This window comes from Chelonia mydas, chromosome 1, assembly GCF_015237465.2.
Source record: "Chelonia mydas isolate rCheMyd1 chromosome 1, rCheMyd1.pri.v2, whole genome shotgun sequence".
NCBI classification, from domain to species: Eukaryota; Metazoa; Chordata; order Testudines; family Cheloniidae; genus Chelonia; species Chelonia mydas.
The window spans coordinates 235,605,487-235,626,748 of NC_057849.1; the positions used below are offsets into that span (position 1 = coordinate 235,605,487).

The 21,262-nt window shown below is 39.9% G+C and overlaps 1 protein-coding gene across 5 annotated transcripts in view; it reads right to left on the reverse strand.

Moving 5' to 3' along the window:
* Window positions 1-3,541: 3,541 nt before the first annotated feature.
* Window positions 3,542-21,262, reverse strand: part of DERA (deoxyribose-phosphate aldolase) — a 91,252-nt gene continuing 73,531 nt past the window's right edge. For 4 of the 5 annotated variants that reach the window (XM_043539268.1, XM_027822988.3, XM_037877038.2 and 1 more), the window contains exons 7-9: window positions 10,485-10,597; window positions 4,623-4,772; window positions 3,542-3,710 (exon numbers count right to left, since the gene is read on the reverse strand). In XM_043539268.1, coding sequence (XP_043395203.1) covers window positions 3,654-3,710; window positions 4,623-4,772; window positions 10,485-10,597 — 320 coding nt within the window. In that variant the 3' untranslated portion in view covers window positions 3,542-3,653. The remainder of the gene's footprint in view (window positions 3,711-4,622; window positions 4,773-10,484; window positions 10,598-21,262) is intronic. The other variant, XM_043539288.1, reaches the window with a different exon arrangement.

Sequence of the window (21,262 nt, forward strand, 5' to 3'; positions counted from 1 at the left end):
GATGTTATGTTTTACAATGTACAGGGTTGGTTGTTTTGGGCATGGGTGGTGGACTTCTGCTATAAGGGCATTGCAGCTATCAAAATACAATTTACACAATCTGAAATTTACAGCTGGGATATAATCCCTATTGAAATTCCTTCTTTGTTATAAAATATAACATTGAAAACAATCTCCATTTTTTTTTGCCATGCATGTAGGCACATGCAGCATCTTAGAAATGTTCAGAGCTTGGTTTGTATAGTCTTTCACTTGATTCTCTATTGCAAGAATTTTTTTCTTAATAAAGAACCTGAAATGCTTTTTTAAAAAGTACACGAAGATCCCAAATCAATAATGGGGCACTGAAAATGTCCTCATTTAAAAATAACTATAAAAATAAACTACAGCATGATTTGAAACAAACTTTGCATTATAATATCCCATGAACTCTGTGGAACTTTGTATTTAAAGCTGAACTGCACAGTTGGCTGCTGTCTCTCTAATGGGCAGAACATAACCTTGGACCTGAACTTTCCCAAAGTTTGGAGTTCTTCCGATATGGCGCCAAACTTTCCATTCAGGCCTATCTCCAGTTAGTAACTGACTTCAGGCACTCAGTCTGTCCTTGTTTCTTGGGCAGCAGCTGATACCATCACAATAACCTAGGCAGGGGCTCATCTTCCTCAGGGATTTATTTTACAATATGACCTTAATATCCTTCAAGCAGTTGTCAGAAAATGGGAAATGGTCATAGCGATGGACAGGCTGGAGGAGGCAGTACAAACCTAGGGCCAGTCACATAACACTGAGCAGACTGTTTATTATTAAAAAACAAAGCACAAAACAGTTTTAATGTAATCACTTTCATTTTTATTATTTTTTCCTCCTTTCTCAGTGTATCCCAAATTCCAAGACAGAAGCATTTAAAATACAAGCAGATGATGCTTTCTAGAAGTTCAGCTTTTTCAAAGCATTGATTGTCCAGGAGTTGCACAATATTTTAGTTGGGTCTTTTTTTTTTTTTTAACACCTTGAAGAAAAGACATGAGGAGCAGTGTGTGGCTCAGAGGAGTTGCAAAAGGCTGTGTTTAAATCTAGGTTTACCTCACTGGCTGTATAATGGGAGTCTCAAGAAGAAAAGAACAAAACAAAACAAACCTGGAACAGCAGGTGTTGCATGTCAAGAATTGGGAGTGCACTGGCAGAAATGTGTGCAATTTTGCTTGGCACCTAACTATGCTATGCGGGATATTCTGCCACATTTACTCAGATTAAGTAGTACATAATTACAGGAGTAGCCCCACTGAAATCAATGAGATTACTTGCAAAGCAAGGTACTCATGTTGAGAAGTTAAGGTGGCAGCAACTGGTCCTTTAACCATATCAGCATCTATACAGCACTCTTCATCTATGGATCTCAGAATGCTATTAGTCCCTATGTTGTACATAAATTCTTACAAAAATGTCTGAAATTCAGCAATTAAAAAAATAGCTTTGGGCCAAAATATTGGGATTGGAAGGTTTTAGCTACATTTTTCCTCCTCTGAAATGATCCACATCCATTTGGTTTGGTATAAAAATACAAAAATATGCTGCATACATGTTAAGGTTGCTCTTCTATGACTGTGACTTAGGCCTGGTCTACACTAGGGCGGGGATCGATCTAAGTTACGCAGCTACGTGAATAGCGTAGCTGAAGTCGACGTATTTAGATCTACCTACCGCGGTGTCTTCATTGCAGTAAGTTGACGGCTGATGCTCCCCCGGTGACTCCGCCTGCACCTCTCGCGCTGGTGGAGTACCGGAGTCGATGGGAGAGCACTCGGCGGTCTATTTATTGCGTCTAGACTAGACGCGATAAATTCACTCCCGCTGCCCGTCGATCCAGCGGGTAATGTAGACAAGCCCTTAACAACAGCAAGTGATACTGGCCTGCCACCTATTCCATGTGAAGTGGCTGCATTGGGCCATACCTTTGCCTCCCTCCATGGCATGGGCGCTCAGTCACAGGAGCAGAATTTTGCCACAAAGTTATTCTAACCAAGAACTGGAATTTTCCTTCATAGAGACTTGCCACAAAGTCAGAGAGAAGCTCTGTGATAAAAAGCACCACCTTCATTTTGAAAAAGAATATATGCAAACATGGCTACACAGCTCAGTCTAAGAGGCTGATTCTTGTGTGCTGCAGGAGTAAACCAGAAAAGGCCCGAGGCCCTCTGACTCTACTGCATGCTAGGAAATCAGCTGAAAACATATTTTCTAGTACCAAGTATTGCATATAGGATTACATTCTCTGCAAATGCTGTACTCCATTTTTTCTACTGTTCAGTTTATCCATTTGTCTAATAGTACACTACGCTACTTTAAAGCACTGGAACTCTGGTAGAACTTCAAGACTAAATAAACCAAATCTTGATTTTTGCATTACAAGAATCTCCTTGAAACTATAATGAATTTACCTGGCAGTTTGATATGTGGCTAAATCCCTCCCACCTTAATCACATGATTAGTCCCATTGAAGTTAATGGGACTAGTTACAGTAATGAGATAATCAAGATTTACCATCTTTCTAGTTACCAGGTAGAATACAGTGATGACATAGTGCATTCAACTCACTGATGGGCTGATGGGTAATGAGTTGGGTACTATTGTTACAGTGCCGTAAGTGTAAACACTACTTTACCCAATGTGTAAAAGAAAGGGAGCAGACCTGTATAGGATATCTCTCAAATAACTTATCTTTTTACATATAGGTTTTTAAAATGTCAAAAGTAAGTTTTTTTAGGCAGAGTTGGAAACTCAGCCTGTAAGTTCTTGTACAGCAGCAACATTCAGAAACTGACACTCTGAACCTGCACATTATAATGAAAAGTTCTGCATTAACATGTTTAAAAATTTGGTTTTTGCCAAGCAAGTTAGGCTGAAATTTTCAAACTTGAGTGTCTGAAGATAGGCACCTGAATGTATATTTAAGCATCAAGATACAGATTCCCTGATTTTCAGTGGTTCTGATCTCATTAACATCAGTAGCAACCGTGGATGCTCAGCTGTTTTGGAAATCAGGGATGTAGATGCCTAACTATAACTACTCAAGTTTGAAAAATTTGGCTTTAGCTACAAAGACATTTTATTAAAAAAAAAAATAGCCAACTTTCATTGTCTCCGATTACAGTGTCTGAAATGTAATTAAACTAACAATTAATAGAGCAACATGTCTATGACAAAAGCCGCACACTAACTGACATGGAAAAAAACTGCAAAATCTGTAGCTCTTGAAAGTAATTAGAAATCTGTAGCATTCCACAGATACTTCACATTTGGCTCCTGGAAAGTATTACCAGGCAACTTAAAACTTTTTCATAGTATTATCATGTTATCGTTGCCACTGATATGCTTTTCAAGCTGGTCTGAGGAAGACTTTATGTTATTAACACTGCAAATCTTGACTAACTATTTCAGATTTACTTTCCGCCTCTCCAAATCCCCCCATTTTGGCTCAAGCACCACCGACTAGACTTGAACATATTTTTAAATACAACAAAAATATGAAGCCAGAGAATTGGTTCTTTTATCCTTTTATATGCATTTTTGGACTCGGTTACAGGAAAGACTTTAGGACATTATTTTCTTAAAATTCTCTTTATAAAAGTCATCCTGAATTACTCATGGGGCTAAGCCATTGGCAGGTCATGGTAAGCTGCATATCTGCCAGTCACATGATGGTAAATCTGCAAAGAAAAGGAGAATTTCTAATGGTATCATACACAAGTAAAAATTTAAAAGGTATCATTAGCCAACAAATTCGTGACATGTTGAGGGGCAGTTGGGTGTTAATATATTTTAAAATGAGAGAGAGAGTGTGTGTGTGTATATATATATATATATATATAGGAAGAGTTCTATTGACTACAATGGGCTTCAGATCAGACCCATGTTGAATATAAAATGTACTTTTTATTTATGTCCCTCTTCCCCACCTATCATATGCTCCTGGTAGCTTTAGAGAGCGTAAACTCTATGGGGCACTAGGAGCAGATGAATACTCTAGAATGGGTGTAACACAGCCCTCTCCCCTATGGCTGTTCAGTAGCAAGAGGCAAAATCTCCTTCTGTATGCTGCTTCTACTGCAGAGCGCTGAATCCTACATCATTGGCATGGCAGCAAGCAGTTCCTAGGCATGGCAGGCAGGTACCAATATCTGGCCACATCCCTCCTTTGCTAACACATTCTCACTTCCTGCAGGGTGAGGAACAAACATGGCGTAGCTGCAGGCTTTGGAGCTCAGCAGCAGTGGAGTGACTCTGAGTGGTGGAAAGCCAGCAGAGCAGATTCTCCCTGCTCAGCGCTGTGAGCCTGGCCCAGGCAGCTGCCTAGGGAGGCAATGCAGACTGATTGGATCATGGAAGCCCCCTAATGACTCCCTGTAGCAACAAGCTAGATTTAAAGACATCCAGCAGGGAAGCAAAATTGTAGTTCTTAAGTAATTAGAAGTGTGCTCCATTATCCTTGAAATGGTGTGGAATACATATTTCATGAAAGCAATAAGCGAACTTTTTCCAGAAAAATGTTTTCTCTCAACCAAGATTGGAAGGAACCTCCTGGGACCTCAAATCCAGTCCCCTGCTATCACAGAACTAACCTGTCTCTCGATATCAGACAGCAAAGTACTGGCACCTAGGCGAAAGAGGTCTGGTTTCAGCCACTCATCTCCTAACTCCTCCTTCATCAATATGAGCCAGGTAAGAGCATCCTTTGCACTACGAATGCCTCCAGCAGGTTTAAATCCAACCTTAAGAAAAATGTAATACATAAAAAATGCTATTTCTTTTCAGTGATTTGTCTTCATTTTAGGAGAAATGAAAATCTGCATATCTACAGCTGGGAAATGTCCCCAATGTGCAGCCAAAACTCTGTTATGGGTTAGGTTCTAACTTTAGGCAAAGCCTTGAGCAAGCAATAGTGTGTAAGCAGGGCACCAACTCAGGAGTAGTCCTGGAGGGCTTTGTGCCTCAGACACCCCTGCGAAAGGTACAATTCCCTCCCTGCTTCCGGACCCCCAATGACAGAGTGGGGTAGAGGCAAAACTGTCCGTTCCCAGTCCACCCACCCCCCACTCACATGCTCTGGGGAAAGAGAGAGACGGTATGTAATGTCTCCAACTCTTACAGGCCTGTTCCCAAGTTCTGGGTAGCTGACGTAGGGGTATAAAGGATGATTCTTATTCCTTTGCACAGGCACATAGTCACCGTCTAGTTCTAAATGTCTAATAATAAACACACACACAAACATCTCCTCAAAGATGTGGAAGTGAAGAGTTCTGTTTGCAATGGGAGTTTGTCATCTGTCAACAACTGAGAGGCTTCTATATTTTACTGAAAGCGTATGCATGATAATTATACGCTACCAGTCTGTACTTTTAAGCTATATTTAGTACACTAAAATTAATATACAGTTAATTGCCTAGATATAATAAATCTTTCTACAGCGATGAACCAAGTTGGGTCCATCCCTGCTAGACATATGAAGTTTTGTTTGTTAGTTTGGCAAATACTGTCATTCCAGAGAACATCCACAGAATGTGTTTTTTTATCAGAACTGAAATGTGAGGCCTGCAATATACGAAACAATGTAGATCTGAATTTAAACAATGCACACTGTGTTAAGAGAACACATTCTGGGTCCTATGTCGGCTGCATATCCATACACTTTTAGAATTGCAGAATCCATCCACATCACAGTCCTTAAGAGCCTAGGAGTTCCTACACCAGAATGGACCATTTATCCATCAAGTCCATTATCCTGCCTTCAGCAGTGGTCTACACATGTGCCTTGAAGCTTGAAAAGCAAAGAGAATCAGAAGCAGGCTTGCTGGTATTTGATGTAATGCAGGAACAATCTGGATAGTCTGCAGTATAGTATATAGTATATAAGAGTAACAAGAAGGGTTTCTTCAGGTATGTTAGCAACAAGAAGAAAGTCAAGGAAAGTGTGGGCCCCTTACTGACTGAGGGAGGCAACCTAGTGACAGAGGATGTGGAAAAAGCTAATGTACTCAATGCTTTTTTTGCCTCTGTTTTCACGAACAAGGTCAGCTCCCAGACTACTGCACTGGGCAGCACAGCATGGGGAGGAGGTGACCAGCCCTCTGTGGAGAAAGAAGTGGTTCGGGACTATTTAGAAAAGCTGGACGAGCACAAGTCCATGGGGCCGGATGCACTGCATCCTAGAGTGCTAAAGGAGTTGGCGGATGTGATTGCAGAGCCATTGGCCATTTTCTTTGAAAACTCATGGCGATCAGGGGAGGTCCCGGACGACTGGAAAAAAGCTAATGTAGTGCCCATCTTTAAAAAAGGGAAGAAGGAGGATCCAGGGAACTACAGGCCAGTCAGCCTCACCTCAGTCCCTGGAAAAATCATAGAGCAGGTCCTCAAGGAATCAATTCTGAAGCGCTTACAGGAAAGGAAAGTGATCAGGAACAGTCAGCATGGATTCACCAAGGGCAAGTCATGCCTGACTAATCTAATTGCCTTCTGTGATGAGATAACTGGCTCTGTGGATGAGGGGAAAGCAGTGGACGTGTTGTTCCTTGACTTTAGCAAAGCTTCTGACATGGTCTCCCACAGTATTCCTGCCAGCAAGTTAAAGAAGTATGGGCTGGATGAATGGACTATAAGGTGGATAGAAAGCTGGCTAGATTGCTGGGCTCAAAGGGTAGTGATCAATGGCTCCATGTCTAGTTGGCAGCCGGTATCAAGTGGAGTGCCCCAAGGGTCGGTCCTTGGGCCGATTTTGTTCAATATCTTCATTAATGATCTGGAGGATGGCATGGATTGCACCCTCAGCAAGTTTGCAGATGACACTAAACTGGGAGGAGAGGTAGATACGCTGGAGGGTACGGATAGGATACAGAGGGACCTAGACAAATTAGAGGATTGGGCCAAAAGAAATCTGATAAGGTTCAACAAGGACAAGTGCAGAGTCCTGCACTTAGGACGGAAGAATCCCATGCACTGCTACAGACTAGTGACCGAATGGCTAGGCAGCAGCTCTGCTGAAAAGGACCTAGGGGTTATAGTGGACGAGAAGCTGGATGTGAGTCAACAGTGTGCCCTTGTTGCCAAGAAGGCTAATGGCATTTTGGGATGTATAAGTAGGGCATTGCCAGCAAATCAAGGGATGTGATCGTTCCCCTCTATTCGACATTGGTGAGGCCTCATCTGGAGTACTGTGTCTAGTTTTGGGCTCCACACTACAAGAAGGATGTGAAAAAATTGGAAAACGTCCAGTGGAGGGCAACAAAAATGATTAGGGGACTGGAACACATGACTTATGAGGAGAGGCTGAGGGAACTGGGATTGTTTAGTCTGCGGAAGAGAAGAATGAGGGGGGATTTGATAGCTGCTTTCAACTACCTGAAAGGGGGTTCCAAAGAGGATGGATCTAGACTGTTCTCAGTGGTAGCAGATGACAGAACAAGGAGTAATGGTCTCAAGTTGCAGTGGGGGAGGTTTAGGTTGGCTATTAGGAAAAACTTTTTCACTAGGATGGTGGTGAAGCACTGGAATGCGTTACCTAGGGAGGTGGTGGAATCTCCTTCCTTTGAAGTTTTTAAGGTCAGGCTTGACAAAGCCCTGGCTGGGATGATTTAGTTTGGGATTGGTCCTGCTTTGAGCAGGGGGTTGGCCTAGATGACCTCCTGAGGTCCCTTCCAACCCTGATATTCTATGATTCTATAGTGGTGCTTTCACAATTCTCTCCACCCCAGGCAGATTCTCCTCAGAGAGCCCTGAGACCTTCCTGTTCCTTTTTTTCCTCTTAATCTGCTTTCTCCTTACACCCTCACCCCCTGAGAGGATTATCGATCTGGTAAATATTTGGAGAAGTTATATCCTGGAAAGCATGAATCCCATTTTCTATAGGATACAGTGAGATCAGTAAGAAAATTTACTGGAATTTAAAAAAAAAAAATCATTGAGCTACGTATTTGGTAAAGATTATAGTAATTTAACAAAACAAACTTGTAGAAGAAGTATGTTTCTCTCACACTGAAGCATTCTAATAACACAATTTCTAAAAGATAAAAACAGGAAAAGCTGCTGAATCTGAAATGCAGAGAGAGACAGAAAGAAAGAGTGAGTGTAATAGCTCTAGTTTTCCAAAAATAATTCAAACCACAGCAACTGGAAAAACATCTGCAATGCAAAGAATTAAAGCAAAGTGTATATGGTGTCTGTTTTTCCCTCACAAAGGGAAAAACTAATGAAAATCTCATTAGATTCTTCCTACCAGTGTCAAAGCCCTTTGAGATAATCTGTGGCTAAAACAAGTAAACTTCAGGTTTAAAAAAAAAAGGGGGGGGGGAGTGGGAGAGAATAATTAAAAATAACACTTATACAGTTTTTCCTGTTCAGCATTAATATTCTAAAAAAGTTTTTATTTTTGCAAAAAGCTGGCAAAGGCTGGCCTATTCTCGCCTCCATTTCCCAGCTTTCCAAAGAGCACATCTGACTGCCATAAAAATGCAAAAAGATATTTAATTCAAGAGCTGCATAAAGTCTAGCTGCCTTTTCCCTGCACAGCATTTCATTATTTTGTTTAATAAGTTCATCTCCTTGAGAATTTTCTTTTCACCTTATATTATTAAAAGTAATATGTTTTTATGGATTGGGGGTTTCCCAACAGAAAAACTAATTTGTGTGTGTCCTTCAAATAATGACAGGAAAAGATTATTTCCCATTGTATTGCACACTTTTCATATCACTACCACAGCTTATCATTCAATAAATGTTACTCTGCAACCTGTTCCTTTCCTTGAAAAAGTTTAATTTCTGTATTAACCTGTTTTTGCCAGCTCACGCCTTGCTAGAAAGCTTCTGTACAGCAGCAGAATTAGTTTGTTAAAGAAACCATTTAGAAATCTCTTGTCACTGATAAAATTGTCTTCAGTTAATAGAAGGATGTAAAGTCAGTTTACATCTAATTCTCTCTCTCACACACATACACACACTGTCTCTTAATAGCACATTTTAAACTGAGAATGAATTATGTTAAAATGAAAGGTAAATTAAATGATTATATTAATTAAATGTAAAAATCTTATAGTAATGCAGTGTGAAAGGGCAAATCCTGACTTCTGGCACACAGCTCATGGAACTGGGATCTGTACTGAGGACAGCCACAGGGGCTGAAGGTGGGAGGAATCCCCTCCGTCACAGAGAAGGTTACAGAGAAGGTGTTACTCTAGCCACATGGCTGCAGGAGCCCCCGAAGGCGTTACATACACACACACACACGTGCGGGGAAATAGTCAATGGAGTCACATAGGCTTCATCTAGACTAGGATAAAATGTGTGTTGTTAGAATGTACCATGTTCTAACATCACATCTTTAAAATCCTAGTCTAGCCAAGGCCAGAGCTGTGGATAATTGGACCAGATTCTCTGTTACACTAATGCCCACATAGGCTACTCTGGCAGCCTAAATGGACCTCAAAGGGAGTGGAAATGGTCTCTTGAGACTACTGCCTGTGCCAGGGGCCTTCCCAGCTGACATAAGGGCAGAGGGAGAGAGGGAGGGGTGAGCCAGCGATGGAGAGGGGATGTCATGGGAGTACTGTACTATAGCTATTTTCTGCTTTCCGGGGACCATGGGAGGAGACGAAGCATACGTAAGAGCAGTTCTGAGGTGGTTTCAACTTAACTTGGGGTTTGCACAGGCCCCCAACTGCCCCAGAACACAGGAAAGGGAAAGGTGGCTTAGAGCTTCCTTTGGCCACCTTCCTCTTCCATTACTGTTGCAAGTACAGGAACAGATGAATGGAAAATTGGATCTGCCCCAAGTCTCTGCTCCACAGTGATACGGAAGGACAGCAGTAGTAAACATCCTGTGTGAGCTCTCAGCAGCCTGTTCCCCACCCATACCAGTTCTGCTGCAGAACTTACACTCTGCCTTTCATGGCTGGTGGGAAACCCTACATGGCCAAGAAGAAAGCAGTAGAATTTGTACTTGGGGTGAGAATATAAAATCAAGTAAGTAAAATGTTGTAGCTTCTGACAAGTATTGTATGTATTGGGTCAATTCTCAACTGACATAAATCTGTGCTGCTCCATAAACTTCAATGGATCTAGGCCAATTTCCATCAGCTGAGGATCTGTCCCATTGTTTATTAAAATTCACATTTAAACAGCCTAACTAGTACACCAAAACACTATACATATGCAATGAGGACTGAATGGATGCTGCACAAATTTTCCTGGGGGGAAAAATTCCTCTTAACTGAGACTTAACATGGGAAGTTTCAGCTAAAGAGGAACATTTTTATAAGCAAGTAGAAAGAGGCAGCTATAAGGAAAGTTGAGTTGCAGCTTGTCCTATATGAAAGCTAAGATATATGTTAATCAATCAATCATATGTTCTGTATTTTGAAAATATTCAGGTTTTACCTCAACTTCTCAATGCCACTGTTTTTATTTACACAAAAGATTCCGATAGTAAGAATTACCTTGTTGCCAGTTTTCCAGTAGAAATCTCTAACGGCTCGCACCATGACTATGCCTACTGGAAGGGTGGCATTAACTGCTTCTTTTCCTGTAGAGGTCTTAATGAAATCAGCACCTTAAAAAAACCAGAACACTCCATGGTAGTTTTATAAAAACAGTAATTCTTTGAATATATATCTATATATATCTATATATATATCTCCTCTCATCCAAGGATCTCATTATGTTTTACAATCATTATTAAGCCGTACATCATCCCTGTAAGGTAGGCATTATCCCTATTGTACAGCTGGGGAACCTCAACCACAGTAAGGTTAAGAGTCCTGTTCAAAGTTTTAGAGCAACTCAGAACAACCACCAGGGGACAGAACCTAGGCATTTCTACTCTTAGTTCCTGTCTCTAGCCATCAGAACAAAATCTGTCTTTGCTCATGTGTCAATCAGCTAATGTTATGATATACAACATTGAAATGCATGGTCAGTAACGTATGTAGGCATTAAGAAAACATTCCAAAGAAGCGGACAGTTAGCCTTGGTCCCTGCCTTATTTCACTCTGCATTTTCATTTGAATACAATGTTATTCTTCACTTTGTTGCCTGAGCTCTTGTGAAGTGTTGGTTGTACCCAGCTGCATTTCAGTGTTGTCTTAAGTGAATTCTGCAACACAGTACTCAGTTTGCAAAATACTACTTTTTTTTTTTGAGGGGGAAGGGTGTAGGTACAGCCAGGTGTCTGATGCTGCTCCCATACAGTTCAATGACATCATTCCCACTGACTTCAGTGCAGCAGGCTGGAGCCCTGGGAACTGCAGGCTCTTTAACTAGCAAAAGTAGTCCGGGAGACCAATTCAACCATAGGGTAAGACTGCAGCTCCCATTTAAATCAAATTACATCTGCTTACACCTCAACATCAAATTTAGCTCAGGGTCTGGTTTATCTCTCATCCCAACGGTGGCATCTCCAACAGCACAATGCCTTCTAGCAGTAATCTGGAGCAGTTTCACTAGGAGAGCAAAGCAAAGGAGGCCATCTCTTGAATCATTAACACCACATCCCACAACACCATGGGTTTCCTTGTAAGTTTCCCATTCAAGTACTGAATAGACCAATTGCTGTGTAAACTGTGTAATCTGATGAAGATCACATTTTGATCAGATGGGGCAACATAGAAACTCTTCTTAACACCATGGGGATGCAATTTAAAGTAAAGGGCAAATAACAATTGACTGAACTTTGCAAAAAATTAAGGTGGATAAAGTAATCTCTTTTATTGGACCAACTTCTGTTTGTTTTTTCCAACAACAGAAGTTGGTCCAATAAAAGATTTTTAGCTAATCCTTCTTGTCTCTCTAGTATCCTGGAAACAACATCGCTACAACAACACTGCAAACAAAGAATTAAGGTCACCCAAGTTATATACTTTGGGGCCACTCCCATTGAAATCAGAGTTTTTCCTTCTGATTTAAAAGGGAGCAGGATTGAGCCCACTGTATACACTTGATGGTCACATCTTTTGTTTAAATAGAAATCAAACTTTAACATTATCAAATTTTAGTTTTTTCAGTTTTTCTTTTAAGTGCAGAATTTAAGTCCTTCAGTACAATACTTCCTCTCCCCCCCTCCCCCTGCCCATTACAAGGTAAATCAAAGCTTTTATAAGTCTTATAATTACAAGTCTCTATGGTACAGTTTCATTAAAAACTTTCATTAAACAACAGCTGCCCTTGTATATGGTCTTCTAATCAATTTGGTCAAACAGAATGACTTCTAATCAGCTGTTGATAAAAATAGAAGATGAAATTTTAATTCTAATAGATTAACCACGAACTCAAGACCGTCTTCAAAATCCATCTAGCTCCATTCTCCAGTGGATTTAACGACTATTCAGCAACTCATTACTAAATAGAACAAGATGAACATTTTCCAGTTCATTAAAGAAATGTACTATGTATTTTTGCATTGTCCTCAAGATTCGTTACAGGGAGTCTTAATTACAAGATAATGGATAATGGTTATTAAATGCAGACGCCAGTAATGAAGCTCTATTCATTTGCGAGCCTCAGAGACTGCAAATAGGGGAAAATAAAATTACTAGCTTCAAAAGATTAACGGATCAAATTATTATTCAATTTTGAAAATTTCATTGACTTCATAGAAACAAGAAGAGATTAAAAACTATTATTAGTACAAAAGTAATACATTTATTTATTTATTTTTAAATAATATCTTAAGGCTATTATCAGAATAATCAGCTTTTGGATGTGATTATTAGACAAACATACAGCCAATTTAGCATCACCTCCTAACAACGAAAACAATACATTGTTATTTCATGAACAAATTCTATTTATGATACAAGAGCTTGCTAGCAGGATTCCATAAAGAATCTTGCGGAACCCAGAAGATGTATGCTATCAGAGAGCACTACAGTGTAAGGTATTACTAACATTTTCTATTTCACTTATGAAAAAAAGGGATTTAAAAATCGACCACTGCTTTAAGGAGCATGGCATTAAGTGGAATTCATGCCAACCTTGTAATTGGAGTTTCTGGTGACATTATTCAAACACCAAAACAAAACAAAACAAAAAACAAGCTATTGACAAAAGTTCAGCAAGAGTTTTATCTGGTGATTCAGATAATTTTGAATCTATAACCATCATCCAGCCGCCCTTTTATGAATGCACATACACAAAGGCAAGTTTTCAAATACATTTCTAAATAGCTTGTGAATCAGAAAGTGACTCAATGAAATACTAAGGCTAAGATCTTCAAAAAAGGGTGCCTAAAATTAGGCTTCTAGGTCCAGATCCTCAAACATACGTAGGTGCCTAAGTCTTTAGGCACCTAAATATCTTTGAGGATCTAGGCCTTAGGTCCCTCTATAGGCCCTGATTCCAGAACATGCAGAGCACAGGTGGAAGGCTGTGCCAATGAAGAACCATTTTGTTTAGGTATTTCTATGGAGCTTGAAGGGAGTTAGACACGCAATTCCCATTGCATTTTAATGGGATTTGGGTGCCCAAAATCCTTAGCTAGCTTTGAAAATCCCAGCCATTGATTTCTATGGAGTTTTGTGCATGCTCAGTAGTATGCCTACATGCTATATTACACATAGGGCCATACCAAATTCATGGTCCATTTTGGTCAATTTCACAGTCACAGGATTTTAAAAATTGTAAATGTCATGATTTCAGCTATTTGAATCTGAAATTTCATGGCATTGTAACTGCAGGGGTCCTGATCCAAAAGGGGGCCGTGGGGGGATCGCAAGGTTATTGTAGAGGGGTCACAGTATCGTCACTCTTACTTCTGAGCTGCTGCTGACGGCAGCGCTGCCTTCGGAGCTGGGTGGCCAAGAGCCCAGCTCTGAAGGCAGTGCCACTGTCAGCAGCAGCACAGAAGTAAGGATGGCGTGGTATGGTATTGCCACCCTTACTTCTGCACTGCTGCTGGTGGGGCGCTGCCTTTAGAGCTGGGTGCCTGGCCAACAGCCACTGCTCTCTGGCCACCAAGCTCTGAAGGCAGCACAGAAGTAAGGGTGGCAATACCACGACCCCCCTACATTAACCTTGCAAACCCCCCACCCCACCCCCTGCAACCCTATTTGGGTCAGGACACCCAATTTGAGAAACGCTGGTCTCCCCCATGAAATCTGTATAGTATAGGGTAAAGTACACAAAAGACCAGATTTCATGGTCTGTGACCCATTTTTCATGGCCGGGAATTTGGTAGGGCCCTAATTATACAGAACCAGGGACTATGGTGCTAACTACGTGTTCTAACTTACAAAACACTGATTACCTGCACTTTTGAAAATCCCATTAGCTACACTGGGACTGCTAGATCGGGCCACGTATTTAGGTGCCTCAGCGTGGACTTAGGAACCTATATCTTTAAAAAAAAAAAATCTTGACAAAAGGGTTCAAACATCTGTTATTAGAGCAGAATAATTTGCAACACTGTGGTTACAAGAGAGAGAGAGAGCCTTCTAAGCATCTCGTTCTGAAGGATTTAATTATTTATTTTGGTGGTGTAATGGGAGTGTGATGGAATGTCTACCCCACACAAGACTGGAAGGGGTTAAGAAGGCCAGGCAGGACAACTAACTCCAGAGGCTGCACCTGGAAGGGGAGCCAAGGAGCAGGGAATTGAAAACAGGCTCAGCTGGGCAGGAACAGACAGGGCCCATAAAGCCAGGAAGCTGTCAACAGACAAAGGAAGACTGAAGGAAGACTTTGGGACCCTGGAAGGGGGAAATACAGATAGTACCGAGCCAGAGGGCTGAGTCATGAAAAGGAGGCTGCCGTTTCTGGAGCGAGAGGGGCCACAGGAGGAGAGGACGGTGAGAAAGACACCACCAGAGGAAGGCACAATACCTGGCTCAAGCTAATCTCTAAAATGACCAGCAGGAGGTGCCAACAGCAGTGAGTGGAGATACTGCTATTCAGTACAGTTTCAAAAGCAAAAAAGTGTACTTTTCAAAAGAAAAGCTTTGTGAGCCAGAAATAAATGCAATACCTAGTAAGTATGGTTTAGCAGCATCTAGGCATAAGGATGAGCTCTACATCTACACTGTCTATCTTAGGTACTTGTATGGCCCCATTACTGTAGTAACTGAGAGCATCACAAGCTTTAATGTATTTATCCTCACAATACTCCCCTGAGGTCGGGCAGTGCTATTATCCCCATTGCAGAGATGGGAACTGAACAGAGAGTCTAACTCACTTGCCCAAGGCCAATCTATGGCAGAGCAGGGAACTGAACACCAAGACTCCCAGGTACTAGGCCTAACCACTGGATGATCCTTCCGTACTTTCCCAATTCATTTCACATGGCAAAGATCCCTCATATCATGTAAATGTAATTAAGCAGCTGCTTAACACTGTTGAATGTTGTTTAGATTACAGTAGTCAGGAACAATATTATGTTTCTATAATTACGCAATAAGAAATAATAAGCAGTGTAGCAATCACGGCGTAATCACAACCTTTGGGTTGCAAAGCACCTCAGATGCCTTGGGGGCATGATTATCTCCTGATAACTGCATACTGCTTGTAGTTGTCTTAGTCTTAATAAAGAACAAAGATGTGGCAGGCAGTTTAAAATAATAGGCAATTTTACTGCAATTCTCTATAACTACTAGTAAAGCACTCGTGAAGATTTCTTTATTATTGTACCCCAGTTACAATACCATGTGGCAATATGGAGTAAATGTATGTCCTTACAAGATCTCTAGGTCACAAGCTGACTTAACACAGGCACACACTGATCGTGCCACATGATGAAGTCGTAGGAGTGGATTAATACATATTGTCAACAATGGATACATGTTTTATGGCCAAGATTGTTTAAAAACGTGCCTAAAGTTAAGCTCCTAAGTCCATACTTAAGCATCTAAATAAGTGGCTTGACTGTGGAAGCTGCTAGGTGCTCAGCTCTTAGAAAATCAGACTAGTTAAGTATTCGTGTGCCTACTTCTAAGCTTCTATTTTTGAAAATTTTGCTCTATCAGTTTACAGTAAAGTCATTTACATTTTCAAATACCATATAGTGCATTTCTGCTCTGAAAAGTGGCTGTAAAAAGTACATCAGAGGGCTCCACCCTCCCTGTCTCTCGGTAGGTCCATATCATATTTGCTCTGATAATAAATAAAAGGTTGACCTTTCTAATTGCTAGTTCTGCCATCTCACTTGGGCTTCAAGAGTCAAAATGGGTTCTTCCCTTCTTGCTTATCATCACCAGTAATTAAGATTCTGCAGGCAAAATGATGCCCTTAGGGACACTTGTGGGCCTTATACAAATCATGAAATCCTTCCTCATGCAACAGTCTCTCAAGACAATAACCCCTGGTCAGAGCAGGATGCTGCACCCGTAGATGATGTCTGTGAGAATTATGGCATTAGAATCACTCATGGTTAGCTATTGCACTACTATAGTGTCTACTGCAGTTCTCCATAGGATAGGACCACTTCAATAGTATTGTGTTTCTTGCATGTTCATTGTATACATGTTCTTCTTGGCAATCCAAAAGGAAGAGCTACATCAGCTTTTCTTATTCGCCAGTTTTCCGTGCGTGTTATCATCTCTTGAATATTTTTGAGAGGGGTTCTTCCAATCCAAACTTCACCGGGCATAGTTGCAGGTAAAATATTACTTTATAAATATAGTCATATATAATGAAAATTTCATTTTTTCCTAGCTGAGGTTTTATTTTTCTAATGTAAAACAATGTACATAATGTATTTCATTCAAGGATTTCAGAGCACTTTATCTATAGAAAAATTCAAAACACCCCTGAATGGTATTATCCCCATTTTGCAGATGGAAAAAACTGAGAGGAGTAAAGTGACTTGTGTAAGGCCACATAGTAAGACAGAGGTAGAGAGAAGAAAGAGAACCCATGAGTCTAAATACACACACTCACTCCTACTGCAACCACTGGAAAACACTCCCTCAGCTTATCCAACAAGAATGGAAGCTTGCCTATACTATGTTTCTTTACCTAATAATTGTGTGATTACTATTCATACTCTGCTCTGTTTTTGAGCAGGGCAGCATAAATAATGGAGACATGGAGGTATGTTCCAATTTTCATCACGTTTGAAAATACCATGGTGTGTCCAATTCTAAGTATTCGAGTATATGCGATTTCCCATTTTAAACATATAATTAGGTGCACTGGTTTGAAAATCTATCTTTACTTGAACTGAATTGCACTGTGTCCCTCACTAGCTCATAGTAGGGTAATCTAAACTAAATATCCTAGACAATAAAACTATTGTACAATATGTATAATAATATCTCCTCTAAATATTATTAACTATTTACTGACTGTCCAAGTTTTAGATCAATATTGTTTAGTAGCACAAGATATTGTCCAGCACAACCTCCATTACACCCGTTTTAAGCGCTAAAATTTGTAACTATAGCAACATATGCTCTGCCACAAGTAACACTATGATTTGGAAGAAAGTAATAGCTACGTACAAATAGGTTAGAAGAATAGCAGTATATAGCATAATATGCTACATATGATTTGAGCAACTGGGTTTAATTTTGTGCTTTCTAATGCCGATAATATATATGTTCCAAACTTGCTAACACTAAAAGTCAGGTATGCTTGAGCATTGTCTATTAACTTGTGAGAAAATTACTCAAACTGAAGAAATAGCTGCTTAAAATGGATTTAGAAATACATTGTACTGAACAAAGCAAGCTAGAAAATTAGTCTACTTCAGGATTAGAAAGTGCTATGAATTTTAAACATAACTTTTAAAAGCCATATATAACATAACTAAAATCATGATACTTCAATGTCATCTTGAATATTTTTTCAATATTTTATGATAAAAGTACTTTACGATGCTGTCCCTGCTCTCTAATTCAGAGAGAAAGAGAAAGAATTGATTTGGGGGGGGAGTGAGGGTGAGGGGAAGGGAATTTCCATGTGTGATGGTTATATGCCATGTCTGAAAACGTAGAAGACAGAGTCTCTCCTATAGTCAGCTTCTGCTCAGTGAAGGAGAATATGGAGGTAGCATCATGAAGGTTATGGTGCCAATCACAAAGCCCAACTAATTTGGCTGCCTTTCTCCTGGGACCTAGCTGTCATCCACTGCAGCTGCACTTCCAACACCATGTAACTCTGGCCACAGCCATCCCCAATTTGAAGCTAAGATATCTTCTCGGCCTTATGACAGGATTCTTAGATGGGGGGATTATAAAAGGAATGATGGAGCATAGAAGGGAGCTCCTTTACAAATCTTAAAGGTCTGGCAATGGAGATGAGGAAAACATTTGGGTCAATTTTTTTTAAATGAATGTATGCCCCTTCTTGCTGCATGTTAGCAGACATAAATTTACCCTGGAATGCTGGGGCCCGATCTGCAACTCTTCCTTATGACTGAGTAGGCACTACTCCCGTTAGTAAGATTTGTGGGATTGGCAACTCAATGAATAAAATTCTCCATAAATTAACTTCCCTACAGGAGTGATTTGGATCTCTATGCATTTTAAAAGTCAGCTACATATGGCCTTAGCTGCTGTCAAATTGTGTATTTGTATTTCACATGGATGCTTTATCAGCACCCAGTTTGGTAATATTTGTAGTCTCACTGAATTTAACCACACTGCTAAAAAAAACCAAAACAACAAAAAACCCCATACTCTTGCAGGTATGTGTCAGAAGTGGCTATAATCCAGGGAATGGCTAAACACTATGCTGGAGGTTTGAGTCTCTGGGTCCACTAGTCAGTAGTGTCCATTCCTGATCTGGTAATAGGCTACAAACCATCTTCTGGCTTCCAAACCAACACCTCCCATTACAAAATTAGTAGTCTGATTAAACAGCCTTTTTTTTTTTTTGTAAAAGACTTTCTAAAAAGAATAAATATTCACACTTGCTTTGCATATTTGCATATTACTCTACTTTATAAACCTACATTTTTATTTTTAAATGTAGATCTTACTTTTTAAAATATATATATATTTATAAAATCATTTTGAGTTTTGGCATTTAATTCCTCCCACTGAAATACAGCAGATAGGAGGAACTGAACATGAAACCTTCTTTGTGTTCGATGTATAAATCCTGCCAGGTATTTGGTGAGGAGTTATTAAATGTCAACCTTCAAAGAGCCTGTATGTGTAATGTCTTATTTAAAAAAAAATGTCAACTAAAGATGGCAGTCTTGTGTGGGAAAAAAAAAAAATTAAGGTCCAGCCTTTGACAATATGGACCACTTTCGGGTCACCTCTTCCAAATTTGCCTACACAGGAAAAGTGACCAAGTAAAATATTGGTCTCCACTCCAAGCTTCCCCAACATACAGACTTGTCAGTAGGTAGATCTTCTGCAGTTATAACAACACAGGAGACCTTGTGCAGAAGAGCATGATCGGCTTCCTGATGTGGCTATTTTGTCCGTAGGATACTCATGAGATTCCAAGGTACACACTGATGCTGCAAAAATTAGCACTAACGTCTGTATCTATACAGTACTATATATGCTCTGTGTAGTGTATATATTAGTAGACACTATATAAAAAACACAGCCAGTCAACACAGTAGCCCGGAGAAATAGACGCTTGAAAAATCAGGCTCTGATCCTTTCAGCTGAGTGTATTCTTTACCTCTGTCGCAATCTGCTAATATTTAAGCTGATGTATTGTACCAGACATAAGAACAATTTTTTACTCCTTAGATTTCATATTTGTTATTGTCTTTAGTGATCTATGTTATCTAGTGTTGAAATAGGATCATAAAACCCACTACTATGTTTTATGTCTTCTTTATGTATAACCTAACATATGAATAGTTATACAAAAATGAACAATAAAAGAGGAGTATAAACACGATCTGTACATGTCTGAATAGCAGTTGCTTTTAATTAAGTTAACTTTCTTCACCGGTTAGAACTAAAGATCAGGATTCCTGGGTTTCATTCCTAGATCAGCCACTGACTTGCTATGGCATCTTAAACAAGCCAGTTTGGCTAAAATTTTCAAATGTAAGTACCTGAAGTTAAGCCCTTAAATATACATGTATGCACCCAAGTAAGCAGTCTGATTTTCAGAGGCGCTGAGCACTTGCAGTGCCTATTGAAGTCTATAGGGGCTATGTGTGCTCAGTATCTCCCATCTAAATTAGGTGGCTAACAGGGGCTTGAATAAGGCTCTAAGTGCAACATATTAATACGTTTGCATCCATTATGCTGGCTATATTTTTAACTTACTGCAACTAAAATACCTACATTAAACAGAATGGCAGCTAGTGATGGGAGGCAATAATCAACCTGCTAAGATCATACCATGCAGAGTTAAAACATGCAAGCTGAAATCGCATACTGTCAACTGCACCAGGTGTGTGTTTATAACAGTGTTTAAATATAACTATCCGATGCATTTGCAGTAACTAAAGGGCAAGCAGTCGGCTACCAATGAAATCCAGGGAGGAAATCCCAATGATTTCAATAGGAACTGGATTTGGCCCTAAAAAATAAATAAATGAAACTTATTTAACAACTTTATTAAAATAGTTCATAATCACTAAAATGCAAATGCTGCAAAAAGTGGCACATGAAAGGTAAATATTTATAAGGTGGTTTAAAAAAAGAAATTTCTTGTAAATTTTGGCAGAGGAGTAGACTGAAAAGAATGGTAGTAAAAGGAAGTTTGTTGTTTTTTCCTATAACTTATTTTGATCTAAAATGCCATTAAGGCGGCCCAACATCTGCTCAATAGCATCTGTAAGTAACATTATGAACACTCAGACAATTTATATCTTTCCTTTTTATTAAAAAATAAACAGGTCTTTTTAAATTATTCACTAGAAAGTTAACATAAAATCAGTGTGGTAGCAGCTAGCGCTCTGCAGAAAGGCATCTACAAGCTTTGTAGGATCCCACTGATCTAAGTCTTTCTACATTTCACTAACTACTCTGCTCTTTATATGTTGTCCAACCCAATTTAACAAATGAAAACACAGAAAACCTATATGCCGTATCAAAATCACATCCATAAACAATAAAGAATGGAAAATACATCACTAACGCCTCTAGTGCCCTGCTAGTTACTTTTTCCAGCTTGAAATGACTCTGTTCTCAGCTCCCCTTTGCATCACACCAGTCCCAGTCAAAAAATCTCAATCCCTCCTTGCATCCATGTTCCACAACTCCAGGAATTAGACATTTAGCCTCAGCTCTCCAGTGCTTTCTGAATAACTACGTGTTGTGATAGAATATTGACACAAAGCAGTAATACTCTGTGCCTATCCAGA